Below are 15,201 nucleotides of genomic sequence, written 5' to 3'. Positions count from 1 at the left end.
TAATACAAGCCTTACTTTCGGGCAAAAGTGCGACTTTTTTTAGCAATGAGTAATGCCCAAAACATTGCGGCCATGGCGTGTTTTATCGTAACAACAAATGAGAGAGTTATTCTTGTATATGTATAATTCCTTGCTACTTATTCGTAAACAAACCCTGAATGACAGTGCACCGAGTCACGGTGTCCTGACTGAAACAGAACGCGTTCGCGCTGGTAGCGCCGTTTTCTAGTACGCTGTAGCGCCGTTGAGCTCATTGCCATCGCCGTTAGTGACCTGTAGCAAGTCGTTGCAAGCCAGTCCACAATCGAGCCGTGTTTTCGAGCTTGCTTCTGGGCTATCCGATCCGGCGAGTCACGATCGCTGGCCTCACTTCGCCATGGTAAGTGTGTGTCTGCAGTATTCTGGTACATTTGTATTTGCACCTACTCTACTTGTCGTTCTGCACGTCGTGTCTGGTTATGCATGACTGCTTAGCGTAGTGCTTCGGGATTGCGGAACACAAACGCGAGGTGTGCGCTTCGTGACAGCGAGTGCAACGAAAAGCCGGAAAGTGCTTCAAATAGAGAGAACATCGTAGTTTAGATGACGGGTCGTGCGTCCGCACAGCCGTTGGTGGCTGCCAACGATTTATTAAGTAAAACGAGCAAGCACCATAACTGTCGACAGCTCGTCCGTAGTACAAACGTTCGACGCTGGTGCTGGTACTGGCGCGTTGGGGGCACTCTTGCCTAAGCGCATGTGCTGGTACTGGCGCTTCATTGGCGTCCTTTTTGGAAACGGAACATCGCCGGGCATGAAACCGTCACACTTGGTCCAAGTTTTTCGGCGTACAACGCCGTATAATCGTGCTAAGCAGAGTAAAGCGTGATTCATCACTTTTTGTCTACCGCGCCTTCTTCCTCGCAGTACCGGAACCAGTACGACAATGATGTTACCGTGTGGAGCCCCCAGGGCCGACTGCACCAGGTGGAGTACGCTATGGAGGCCGTCAAACAGGGCTCGGCCACCATCGGCCTCAAGAGCGACACCCACGCCGTGCTGCTGGCCCTCAAGAGAGCCTCTTCCGAGCTGTCGGCGCACCAGAAGAAGATCATCCCCATCGACAACCACGTCGGTGTCTCCATCGCGGGTCTGACGGCTGACGCGCGCCTGTTAAGCAAGTTCATGCGCTCCGAGTGTCTCAGCAACCGCTATGCGCATGACACACCTTTGCCCATCAGTCGACTCGTCACACTGCTCGGAAACAGTATCCTTTTCCACAAGCCCCTCATTGTGTTGCGGCAGGCATGCAAGTGCTCCCTCACAACCAAAGTTTTGCTGCACTCAAGGAAAAATATATGGAGTTCTTAGGAAAAAGATACTGCGCAAAACAGACGAAGGCGAGAAGAGACAAACATGGACTAGCACAAAATTGTGTTTCTCCCGTCTCGTCTTACGCAGTCACTTTTTCTGAGTGTTATGAACCAACTAGCTCAGCAACAAGCTTTATGAAGTTATATATGGGCATGTTGCACATGCCATGCAAGCTAAGAACTAATTACAAAGGCACATGTAAAATTATACAACATTTTTAGGCACACAGAAGCTTCACGTTGAAATTGTCCAACTCATGTAGCTGACGGTTGGGCAGGTTGTTTTGCATCCATCTGTATTAAGCTACATGGACTCATGACAGTTTTATGAAAATGTAAAGCTCCAAAAACGAACGCAACCACATATTGCCAACCGGCATTGTAGTGTACCAAGAGAGTTTGCTGTTGGGCTTGTTAGTACATGGTACTCACAACGAAAACAATACGAACTAACAATGACCTAATGACGCAAACTAATGACAAGAAACTTCAGTCCTTTCACTGCATAAAAACTGAAATGCCAACTCTGAGAAAGTTTGAGCTTACCAATAAGCAAGGTTTCGCTTACCTTTTTATCTAAGCGGCCTCCGCTGTAAAGCTTATGCTTTGGCCTTCTTGGTTCAGTCAACAGAAGAAAGGGTCAAATGCGCATTTGCAAGCATTAAAAGCCGTTGTTATCGTCTGGGCCCATTTCTTCACCACTTTAATTTGAAAAGCTGCTTTCTGAGTAGTGATTTTCTTAAGAAAACGTACGACAATAGTACAAGGATTATCTATCGCTGCAGCCGGTAAACAAATCGCTTGCATGCTGTCTCGCATCATCTGCCTACATCTGCTGTCTACTGCATGTCATTTGTTACACGGACAATCCACTCAATGGTTGCTCGAGCAACTATCTCTTGTAAACTTCCAGCCGGATTTGCTGATTTCGGCGAAGTGGTGTTGACAGCTCTGCGGAGCGATCTCGGCTCTTGATTTGCCGTTGGACTGTGATGTAAGAGTGGGGCCCCATAGCCACAATTAAAGGGCAACTTCGTTGTGTTTTTAACCATATTACGATATTGTCATTTTCAAGTGGCACTGACAGTTTTGTCACTGGTAGGGTCGTTCGATTTGCTTAGAAACTCATGAGTAATTTAAAATAACCAATAAATGAGGTACCGAAACGGGTGGCTGCTTCGTGTGGCGTCTACGATGAGTCAGTGACTTCAGATCCTACACCACCGTAATGTAAGCAAGCAGAACACTTGCTAAACACGCAGTATACGTAGTGCTAATGCCAAAAAAGTTAAGCTGACAATGTCTTCTGACGGCACTGGGAGCTTTTCCAGCTCTTACATACAAGACAGTGGCGATTTCAGCGATGATATGAGCGCTGAAGGATTGCCATTTGATTTTGACGTGCCGCCGCCGCACGAGGCAGCTGGCGAGCCCCAACCTCAATGCCTTGCGCTGCAACAAGACGAAGAGAAGCACCGGTCATCATGTCTGTCAAAATAATGATTGTTGGCCGTCGTCTTGTAAAAAAAGCAGCCTGCTTCGTCGTCTCTGAGTGAAGTGGTGGTGTAGACTCTTGACGTCACAAACACATGGTGGCCAGTAGAAAGTTGTACATTCGTGGGCATGAGTCGGGAACACAAAGCCAATCTTTAGAATTCATTTTCGGGAAAACAAAATGACTTGCAGTCATATCATTTAGCACAGATAACCAGAGTGCAAAAGAGAACATATATTCAAAGATTTATTTAGGCAAGTGGACATTGAAAAATCGCCCAAGTTGCCCTTTAAAGAAGCTGAAGGTGTGTCGACAGTACCATCTGTGCAACATTTCTTGAAGGCCAATTGCAGCAAAACATTTTACTGCAGAAAAAGCCTACTTTTGCATAGTGTGTATATAGAGCTTCCTCGGTGCAAAATTATACATTGGAAAACAAGTGGCTGCATCCCTAACAGCTTGCGAAAATAAGACATTTTCATATTGAAACTGGAAAAAGCATCGCCATTACTGCTCACCAGAAATGGAGAACCAGTCGTGGTTCCTCGGTGTTATCTCTCAGGTTGGATGGCACCCGTGGTACGCTGAAAATTTGGAGTCAACATGCTGGGACTTGCGTCTTATCTGCTAACCACCAAGTGCAGGTGTCATCTGCATAGGTGTGATTTAAAGGCTGTTTATACAATTACTTGCCCTGAGGCCTTGCCAAGATGGTTTCGGTACTATATAGGGCTCAATTATAACCAATTTAAAAGTGAAAGTTGTTCTGCTCCTTGACTTTTCTGCCAACAGAAATGCAGGTGTGCACTCAGCGTTACGACCGTCGTCCTTATGGAGTTGGCCTCTTGGTAGCTGGATATGATGTAAGTTAGCACATTGGTACAAGCTTTCCGTTCATTGTCATTGAAATATGTTTAATCACAAGTTAACTTTTGTTTGTCACCATTACTAACAAACTGGTTTGAGACTGTTATAAAATGCATAATGGGCATCAAAGGAGGAGATGGGCATCTCCTCCTTTGGCCATGGCTGCGCGTGGTTGTCCGTGCAGCTGTGCACGTACGCGGTCCGCGTGATGTATCCTGGAGGTAATCTGGGGTAGAGCACTGCACGGGCCGATTTTTGTGGCCCGAGCCCGGCCCGGGCCCGTTTTTACATTGAGCGGCCCGCCCGAGCCCGATCAAAACTTTTATGGCGAGACCCGGGCCCGGCCCGGGCCCGGAAATAATCTACGTTACCCGCCCGGCCCGGCCCGCCACCCCTTTAGCTTAAGCCCGAGCCCGGCCCGAGCCTGGCTCGAAACCAGCCCGAACGCGGCCCGAGAGCGAAAAATACATGTTTTTCAGAGTTGAGAAGCCCGAGAATAACTCGCAGAAAGCCCGAGCCCGGCCCGGGCCCGCGCCAAAAAACCCGAGCCCGGCCCGGGCCCGGGTCAAAAAGCACACGCCGTGCCCGAGCCCGGCCCGAGCCCGTGAAAAAACTGCTCTACCCGGCCCGGCCCGGCCCATGGGCCGGGCCGGGCCCGGGCTTTCGGGTAAGCCCGAGCCCGTGCAGTGCTCTAATCTGGGGTGGGAGAAAAAGTGTGTTTACTCGCAGCTGCCGGTGCTCTTCATTACACTAGCGTTGCGAAAGTGACTGTTTGTGGTCATCGAGTGACATATGTTCATGTTTGACTGTGCATGTGTGACACCACACTTGGTAATTAGTAAGTGAATTTTAATTCAATTTTTATGGATGATAAAACTACAAACAGGGTTCGTACACATTCTTGAAAACCCTTGAATCAGGAAAAAGAGATTCAAGGGCCCTTAAATCTTCTTAAAAATAAATGTGCTTCTTGAATTCCTTGAAAACTGGGGTTTGGGGCAACTTTTCAACCTTCAGTCTAATAAAATATGCATAGGGGCTATGCCATGGACACTGTTTATCGGGAAACAATTTAGATTATTTTCTTTTGGGAATGTTCTACACGATTGCAATGGTGTGTGTCCACAGCCATCAACCACAGGCTTCTTTAAATCATCATTGCAATCGTGGAGCAAGACAAAGCCAGATCAAGCGACCAAGCCGTGCCACCACTTTGTTGTTTGCCGGTTAGTTAACACCGCAGCCATCATGGTTCTTGTTTCGTGCCATAGGCTCTGGAAATGCCTGGCGGAAAGCAATTTTCAGCCATTTGGCATTAAGATGGCAAGTATCTTTGGCTTAAGTTGGACTACTAACCATCATGCCAGAAGGCGATTGACATCCTTACAATAGAAAAGTCAACTTATATAAGTGACCTGAAGTGCTTGAAGCATGTGTCCAGCTCAGCGCCTGCTTAGCTACAAGAAATGGCAGCTAAAGAGGAGATGTCACTATTTTTCAGTGTATGTGTAAGAGTAAGGTTTCTTTCCCTCTCCTTGAATTTTAGCCTTTAGCATGCTTGAAATTCTTGAATGGCCCTGCTCTCACCTTGTTCTAGTGTTGCTCATCGTCTTGAATTTCCATCTCCCACATTCCCCTTGTTTTCCCTTGAATGGTCCTTGCATTTTAGGTCAGATGTTCTGTACAAACCCTGTACAAACTTTACTTTGTGTAGTAGTCTAATACTTTGCTATTACTTTGCTAGTAGTCTAATACTACACTATCACTAGCAATGTTTCGCCTTTCGGGTGAAACTGCAATATTTTTTTTTTTTTTGCTTAAGTTTGGTATTATGTACTTCAGCAGAATGCGAAGGTAAGCGATTGTGCTGAACATGAACTGTATGACAAAGAAATTTTGTATCTCTGGGATTGACATTCATAGGTGACATTCACTCCCTGCTTTTGTTCTTTTGCCAGTTCATTTTGTCTGTTTGGGTGTTTTCTCCTTGTGTATGCATTCTGGTCACTGCAAGAAACCTTATGGTTAGTAGTCAGCACTGTGTCCTTGTCCCGTGATTGTGCTATTTTGTTCGTCATGTTGCAATTTTTTGTTTAGGACATGGGTGCACACATCTACCAGACGTGCCCGTCTGCCAACTTCTTTGACTGCAAGGCCATGGCCATCGGCGCCCGTTCCCAGTCGGCCCGAACATACCTAGAGAAGCACTTAGACGAGTTCAAGTCATGTATGTATGACTCCTTGGTCACAGCAGGCTGGCTGTGTGGAAATGTTACGTAATTTATTTACCAGTGCTGAGGGGCAAGATTTAAAAAAAAATAGGGAACAGAGTGGACAAGGCAGTGGTTCTGTTTGCTTCATCTTTCTGGTCCTGCTTTCATAAGTCCTAGAACGAACTTGCCGAGTATTTGTCAAGTTAAAAAAAAAAAAAGAAACTTGCTTGAATTTCAGCCTCAACTACAGTTCTTAGAACAGTTGACCCCATTATTTCACCTTTTCTATTTCTCTGATCTATCTAGCAAAGCCTTGTCCTTTAGCACTGGAAAATGTTTTAGTGTGCAATCTCTAGCACAAATAGAGCCTGCAAAACAACAGGGGAGATGAAGTCATGACGCCTGTGTTCCCTGTCATCTTGCATGACCCATTTGCGCTAGACACCACCTAATACCATTACCAAGTAACACATTAGTCTCCGTTTGATGTTTTCTGTGTTGCACTACTACAGTCAAACTTTGTTATGTCCTATATTTGTTATCAGCATATATTCGTTACATGTTGATATAAGCGAGACAAATTTTATGTTTACTTTGTTATATCCAATAATTCATCATACCCTTGTTCATTACATCGAGGCTCGACTGTATATGTTACTGCAAATTACAGCGCATACCCAAGCAATGACTAGAATAGACGAAGACAAGTGCTGACTACGAACTTTGGTCCCAGTGCAAGAGTTGTTTTAACGAAGTCGGGTAAAGACACATTGCCGTCAGTGCGAACCACTCTGAAGTCCTTTCTTGGGGTTGCAGTGTTTTGCCGAAGCTGTAGAAATGCCAGTAGCTGCAAGAGTTCTACCGTGTGGTCAATAAGCGTGGTGAATGGCCGCCATCTTTTTTTTGTTGCTGCTGAAGCGTTATGGTTCCCCATGCACTTGGACATTAGGGGACTCATGGCACAGGCTGTATGGCCTGTCTTGTAGCCTTAACTACATGTTGAGCTATGCTGACTGCTGGTAGCAGCTCCTCCAAAATTGGATAGGTGCACTTTATCTGTGCTGTTATTGATTACATCTGTATTCTTGATAGAGGCTGATGCTTGAATCCATGCTGCAGCCTAAAGCAGTTTTCATATCCTGATTGACACAGGAAACGAAAAAATGCACTCATTAGATATTCACTGTGCTGGCTTATCGTGCACATTGACAGACAAAAGGGGGGTTTTGGAGTATGATCTCAATCCTTAATAAAGAAATTACTAGAGATTGCAACATACATTAGCAAGCGTTACAATGCTTTATTTAAACTGTGTATGGCGCTCTTTCACCATACCTAGCCCTTGCGCCATTAAACACCACATATCAACTTAAACTGTGTAGCTCTGCAGCTGAAATAAGTTCCAAATTGTTTAAACTGGTTACAATGTTAGAGCAATGTTTAGAACATTTAAAATTGACATGCCTGATTAAGCTGCATATGACATTGTCCTATTATTTATGTTATTTGTGAAAAGTCTTGTTTATAAAGCTATGGCGGGGGAGCATGTGGTGAAATATATGCGGTCAGCTTTTTTCTCTTGCATAATGTGGGACCAGCTGCTGGTGGAATTGTAGTGCCTGTTCTTGTTACAGAGTGGCAGAGCTAAGGACTTCATGTTTCAAAATTGTTGCAGTTTTTGTATGATTTACTTGCAATCAAAATTCTGTAAACTGTCAAGTTTTCTTTTGCAGTTTGCTGATGCAAGTTTTGTACAGCTGTAACAGCTGTCCATTTAGAACAGTTTTCCTGTTCTGTATTGCTATTCAAAGATCTAGTGTTTTGAGACTTTCAATTTCTGACCTAGATGACCAAGCTCAGCTTTTATTACCATTACTGTTGTGAACCCCTTCTTTGTAGTGCTTTTGTCATCGCATATAATTTACTTTTACGTTGTGCATGCCCAGCTTTGAACTGGCTGAGCATAGAGCCTCGAGGAGGAAGTGTTATTCGAGTGCCTGTTGTATGTGCAGGCAACCTGGAGGAGCTCGTGAAACATGGTCTGCGGGCGCTGCGCGACTGCCTGCCCAATGAGGTGGAACTGTCAACCAAGAACGTCTCAATTGCCATCGTAGGCAAAGGCCAGGACTTCACCATCTATGACGATGACCGTGTTGCCCCCTACGTATCCTTTTGCTGTCCAGAACAAGAAGCACGTGAGATGTTGGCATGAGTGAGCAACAACCAGATGGTCGCACGAAGGAAAACTTGAAGCACAAAAGTATTAGAACACATCGGCGTTACTATTGAGCCTCGTTATAACAAAGTCATCTCCGACACGCAAATACCTTCTTCATTGTAGCTGTACTCTGATACCCGCTGTAAACATTTTATATTTACAAGCTTTATTTGATAATTTGTGTTCTTTATATTGTGCCTTGACTCCATCTGGTAGAGTAGAATGCAGTCTCACTCAGCTGTTATGGTACCACGTAATGACAGAGCAGCAGTGACATAAGTGGCCAAGTAATGCCAGCAATTGAAGAACATAGTGTGTCAGAGCGCTTGTGCTGTCATCTTGCTGTGCCAAATAACAGATTTCGTGCCTTTGCATGTCACTGGCCATTTGTTGTACAGGAAGCACCAAAACAGTAGGCAAGTTCCTGAGAAGGTGCCATTGTGACTGCCCTCAGTTTCCGAAGCACCTCCAGTGGGCATATTTCGCTCAATTCGTGCTTCGTTGTGTCTTTAGTCAACTGCTGTGGTGGCGCAGTGTCTATGGTGCTCTGGTTCTGTGCACAAGGTCGCAGTTTCAATAGAGGTGAAATGCAAGAATGTGCACATTAGTTAGATTTGGGTGCATGTTAAAGAACCCCAGGTGATCAAAATTAATCTGGAACCCGCCCATAATCTGGAACAGTGTCCATCATAGACCCAGTGTTGCTCTAGCATGTTTAACCCTGTCTGTAGTCAGGTCAGGTTATTTCCTTAGAGGCCCCTTTGTTACACAAGAAGTCTTTACATAGTCTGTAGTTCCACTTATTGTTCAATGCAAAATATGTGCCTAAAAATTGCCAGACATACGGCCAGCTAACAATAATTCAAGCACGGGTAGTTACAGTCAATTCAAGCATAGCTTGGAAAGACTTACCTGCTGCCTCTGTGATGCATTCTAAAACTTCCCTCTTGAAAATAGGGATAGTAGTAAATTTAAACTTTCTTTCCCAGAACAAAGCAGTGCCAAAATTGTGCAGCTTTTGTGTCCAAAAAGCATGTATTTTCATGAACAACTGTATAATTAAAATCAGGCCTTTCATGTTGATAAATGCAGACATTACACAGCTGCTATTTCGGACTGTTTTAGGATGCATGACCTGTGCTGAAGAGCTAGTACTGTTGAGCCTCCATATAGTGAGCATGGATATAACAAATTATTGGATACACTAAAGTAAATCAAAATTATTTCTTGCCAATATAAGCATGTGACAAATATATTCTTATAATGAACATTGCATGTGATGAAGGTACTTTTGTGTCAGCTGCAACTTCATTGTAATGAGGTTCAACTGTAATGTGTTTCACAAAGCTTTTGCTAGCTTTATGTGCATATAACTGGTGATGCCCCATGCAGGGAATATTCCTATTTGTGGCAAATTTACACTCGATATTTTAGCATTTAGGAAGGAGGGAGCCTTTATAAGAATTATGAGCAGACTGAGAGAAGACTTCTGTAGCAGAAGAACTTGTAGCTGGGCTAGCCAGTAATTCATTTATTAAGTTGCTCTTTGGAGTGCAAAAGAAGACTCGCATGTATGTACGAGCACAAACACCCTAAGAAACGACCTCCCCCCACCACACACACACACACACACTGTGTGAAAAAGTGTGTGTCGGGGCATCCTTTCTTAGGGTGTTTGCATGTGTGAGTGCGTGCACACTTGAGTGTGTTTTTTAGAGCGCAGCTGTTAGGCGCCCGTTCCTGTGGCAAGCAAAGAATGAAAGTGTGAACACGGAGTGCCGCGGGAGATGAAAGATGCGCGGAGGAAAACGGAGAGGAGGGTGCAGCGGATTGATGAAGTGGAGGAGGGTATGGCGGTAGCGTGAGAAGAAAAGTGTAGTGCGGCGACAATGGCCGTGTGGGAGGTTTGGCGGCGGTGGTGGCTGCTGTGAATCTTGCCCACGCGTCACCTACGCGCTGACTATCGCGATCTCCAGGTTTGCTAGGTAGTCGTGCCACACTTCGCTCGTTTGCAGCGTGCCACACGAGAGAGACTGTCCACGCCAGCCAATATATCTCGAAATGAAAACACCTCTGCTGCGCTCAAATTTTGCATTAGGGAGTATCGTAATCGTCGGTGAATTTTTTGTGCTGTGAAGCAACTTACTAACATTTTGTAGCAGAGCAGGCACAGAAGTCATAGTAGGTTTTACTTATCCACATTTGGGGTCTGAATGGAAGTGTGAAAAAATTTTATGTTGCATTCGTGACGTCATGTTAAAGAATCGTGTAACTTCCTGCTGGGAGATTGTGCTATAGACAGACATTGCATAGCAGCAGACATTACATGATACTTAGTATCTTGAGTAAATATAGGCATAAAATTTACTGAGTGGTGTAGTACTAAATACCCTTATTCCAAAAGTGTCCAAGTAGAGCACAAAATATTGAGAAAGAAAAAAAAAATACTGCATTGCACAAACAAAACAAAGTTTTGTAACATTGGAGCTTTTTATTTTGGCAGTCAAAGTACTGAATTACAAAATCTCTTGTTCCAGCTTGGAAATGGTTGCTTTTCAGAATTTGTGTTAACAGCCTGTCTTTTAAGATACCTGAAAGATTTATGTCATAAACTTGGTGCATGATGATATCAGGGTGATGGTTTGTACTAAAATGCCAGTGCACATTGTAAGTCATGTACTAGTTAAATTGAGACTGTGCATTTATGCACCTGCAACCAGTCAACTCGAGTTGAAGTATCTTGAAAATTGTTCAAATAAAAGTACAAAAAGCTGCTGAAAAATATTGTAAGTTGCATTACTAAATAAATATAGCTTTCTAAAGGTATTTGTGAAATACCAAAATACTCACATAAGTATTTAAAGTACAGTACTTTGAGTACAGTAATTCAAGTATGTACAACTATGCATGATAGCAGCAGCAAAATGCTCTAAGCCATCAGACCACAACCCCAGCTTCTTTGTTTGGGTGAGCTCTTTCTAGCTCCTCAGATGACAGCACTCTTGCTGAGCAGACCAAACTAGTTCTGATTCTAATATATTTGTTTCACAAAATCGGTTAGATGTCAGTACGATGTAATCCGGAGCCCTCCACTACGGCATGCCTCATAATCAGAACTGGTTTTGGCACGTAGAACCCCAGAAAAAAGAAAAAAGATGATGTGATCCTGGCAAACATTTATGTGCGAGTGAAGCTGTGGCTAAGATGATATGTAGGTACAGTAAATGTGCAGGTCGCGACATTCTTTGCCAGTGTGTTGAGTGGAGATGCGCAATATTCAACGTAATAACAACAAAATCACTTTATGGTGGTTGTGAAATGGTCTTGTTAAAAAGCCAGTATAGCGGTAGGCAATGCTACAAAGGCTAGAGAAACTTAGCTCACTGCTTGTACTCGCGACCAAGAAATACTGTCACATATGAATGAATGATATCTAGGTATGTGTCATGTGATTCAATGTAGCATTTAAAGGAACAGTAAAGGCAAATAAAGTCAAGCTAAAGTGATAGAGTGATGCTCGAGAACATCCAAGGCATCAATATTATCGTGAACAGAGATTTAGTAATCGATAAATTGAGGTAAATGCAGGACATGATTTGTGACTTCCCCGCGACATTCAGCTACTAGCCCTATGACATAAGCACTCCTTATTATAATTGTCACTAGTACTCAACCACTCACAATAAAAACATAATTGCATTGCATAACAAGACTGAAGAAAAGGCTACTTGTCCAGTTTGATTTGATTAGTAGAAAAAAATGAGTCATCGACCTTACCCTTGAAAATGGTGCGGGTGGTCATAAGGTTTCGGTTTCGCTCGACACCAGCACCGCCCGTGCATTCCCATTTCAGTATTGTTATAGCGTACTGCTGCGCTGGTTTTTCTGGCTCGCGAAACTTGCACAAACTACAATTAGCAGAGAATGCCACGTCCATGTGGTGTTGTGGGATGCCGAACAGTCCATGCCAATTGACCAAGAGCAGCTGCAGCAGTTAATCCAACTCTGTCTTGGCTCGGTTCTGCCACGGCGCCGCGCTTGGATAGTGCATAAAAAACAGGCACCATTTTACCCACCGAATGGCTGTAAAGAGCGGTGATGGCATATGCAACGTCACCACTCTGCCTCTTGGGGGCGGGCAATTTGAATTGCGCTATAGGTATGGGGACCCTTCAGAGGCGATTTCCTCCTTAACTAAATCTTTTCTTGGCTTGAAACAAGTGCGGTGAGGTTTCTGGAATGGTATTTTAACAAGCCACAATGACATTATTTGTCTTTAGTGTCCCTTTAAATTTAGTAAATGTATGTTGCAAAATATGATGCATTTATTACATGAAAGGCCTCACAGACCTGCACCTATTTACCACTGAAGAAATGTTTCATCATGTTTCTGTGACCACAGCATAGTAGTACATAGTGTACTGGAATGACAAAGCTGCACAAATATTATGCAATTTTATGTAAGCGTACATACACAGGTCATAATAGTATATATGAAGGAATTGTGCCATAAAAAATGGCGCAGATCAAAAACAACTGCAATGCAAAATGCGCGAAATGAGGCTTCCAATACTGCACTACTTGCATAGTTTCCGCAGTGTTGCCTGCTAAGCATGGAACGAAGTTTAGAAATGTAAATCGTGTTTGTTGTTGTCAACAACATTGCATTTATTTTAAGTTTAGTTAAATACAATGTAGACCGCTTATAACGTAAGTCGCTGGAGTCACGAATATCCGCACTGTAAGCGGTACCGCACTATAACCAAAACAACTATTTTATTGCGATAATGGACACTCCAGGTGCATTTCTGCTGTCGCTGTCACCATGCTCTAGGTTCCGCTTTCGCTTACTAAATAATTTAACAAGCACGGTGTCATGCGCCCACAAGCAAACATAAACACATCTCGCTCGTTGACCGCGGAAACAAACTGTCAAAACGCTCGAGTGACGAAGCGCGGCGAGCGAATTGACCTTCGTGCTATCATGCCTCTCGCTTCAACGCGACCTATAAGCGGCGAAACCACGGCGCGCGGCGGACTTTCCCCGTTGCAGATTGCTTTCAAGATAGAGCCAAGGCGATTGTATCGCCGAAGTGGATCGTCGCTAATTACGTCCTGCTTCGGTCCACTAAAACCGTTCCGCATTGCTTTGCTGGTGAAAATACTCTCCTTCTGTTTGCGCCAGTCCCGAACGCCCGTGATGCGGTCGAATTTCCATCCGTCTCCACACACATGATCACTTTCCGTTTAAATGTGGCATCATGATGAACTCTGTACTTCATGCTGATAGAGCGGACGCAGAGAACGTGAAGACAGATGGTAGACTCCATGTGCTGCAGTACACCTGCCTAAGCAGGTGTACTGCAGCACATGGAGGAAGCTATGGTAGCTAGGCTCGAAAGTAGCTAGGCTCGACGCGCGTGCAAGGTGGCCATTTTGAAATGCTGACGGCTATATGGTAACGCAGATTTAGGGTTGTAAGCGATTCTAACACGCACGGAATTTTGGGACCTGTTTTATCGGGAAAAAAGTGCGCATCAGATTCGAGTAAATATGGTATTTGTGGCTTGAGGGGAGCGTTTGCCGTCTACGTTGACTGACGAACTTCCAGGCAGCCGCACTGTAACCGGTATTTCGTGTCCCGCAACTGCACTATAAACGATATGCGTATACATAGAGTGCTATGGGAAAATTAACGGGAGTCTGAAAAGACCGTATTATATCCGGTCCTGCACTATAAATGGTTACGTTATAACTGGTCTATACTGTATACTTTGGTCTGAGGAGGGGGGTTAACATTAATGCAACTTGATGCTATTTGCCTTGTGGCAGTTGTGTGCAAAGTGTGCAAAAACTGAAAATGTCGTTAGGCTCCCTGACAAACCTGCAGCTGGCGTCCATCGAGGGTGAAGAAGACCGCCGGCCACCACCTGGCGATGATGCACCTCCTGCCGCTCCGTCAGATGACAAGGACAAAACGGGCCCAGCTGACCCGACAGTTGCCGTAGCCACCGAGGAACGCATGGAGCACTGACATAGTCCTTTTGCACTGCGGAACACACTTGGCTTTGTCTTTTTTTGGCTAATAAATGCTCTTACACAAATACCTTGTGCTTCATTGCTCATGCTATACTTGTAACAGCTTTCTGTGGCAATGAAGTGAACATTACAAAAGCAAAGTGCGCACAAGTAAGGGTGCTCCTGGAGAAAGTCCCAGATTCTTATCCGCATTAGTTTAAGCTGGAGAAAAGAAAACAAATATCTTATTTACAACAGCAAAATGACAAAGTACACGACTGAGTGTTCAGTCTGACTTAATTTTCAGATTTTTATTTAAAGTGTGTGAGAAGCTGGTAGACCATCGCATGTGGAAGCTATGCTGATTCAGTACCTGTTCCGAGAAGCCAAAAGCGCTGTCAAATGCTGCCGTAATGCTGTGCACAGTAACGCATATGCAGACACTCTGCCCCTGCAGCTTTCCCTTCATTGCCATAGAAAGTTGTGTGCGCCCATATTACCAATATTGCTGAGGCACTGAAAAGACGTGTAGCAAACTGGAAAAGTTTGACTGCGGGATCTCGGAAAAAGCTGAATACAGCCATACTTCGAAGTAATAAACATGGATGTAACAAATTGGATATAACAAAGTAAATCTGTCTTGCCAATGGCATGCAGCAAATGCTTATAGCCAATATCAGATATAATGAACATATGTATTTTCATGTCGGAGGCGACTTCATTATAACCAGGTTTGACTAGCTCAGCAGCCTTGATAATAGCCTGGTATTCACATTTACAGCCTGTATTAATATATGCAAACAAAGCAGTGTTGTACGGTTTTACTAGATAGGGTCACAAAATGTGGAAATTCAGCATGTGCTCGCATCCAATGGACTGTTAAGTTTTTGCAGTTGACCGTACAGTGTAAGCATGTAGCTAGACATTCCATTGCCTACATTAGTTCACTAGATGAAGGAGAAGTGAAGTCACAACAGACTTTAGCAATCTCCTCCTGCTCTCAACTCGTTTGTTGCGACAACAGCTGGCGTCTTCTCA

At 44.2% G+C, this 15,201-nt stretch overlaps 1 protein-coding gene across 1 annotated transcript; it reads left to right on the top strand.

Annotated features, from left to right (window-relative positions):
* The first annotated feature begins 231 nt into the window (after positions 1-231).
* LOC119464381 (proteasome subunit alpha type-1) lies at positions 232-14,252 on the top strand. The gene is made up of 6 exons (XM_037725322.1): positions 232-379; positions 907-1,246; positions 3,640-3,710; positions 5,812-5,941; positions 7,940-8,091; positions 14,036-14,252. Exons 1-6 carry the CDS (start codon positions 377-379, stop codon positions 14,177-14,179), a joined length of 840 nt encoding a protein of 279 aa, XP_037581250.1. The 5' UTR covers positions 232-376; the 3' UTR covers positions 14,180-14,252.
* Positions 14,253-15,201: the final 949 nt, after the last annotated feature.

Source organism: Dermacentor silvarum, chromosome 9 (assembly GCF_013339745.2).
Source record: "Dermacentor silvarum isolate Dsil-2018 chromosome 9, BIME_Dsil_1.4, whole genome shotgun sequence".
Classification (NCBI taxonomy): Eukaryota; Metazoa; Arthropoda; class Arachnida; order Ixodida; family Ixodidae; genus Dermacentor; species Dermacentor silvarum.
This window is presented reverse-complemented; position numbering and strand designations above follow the sequence as displayed.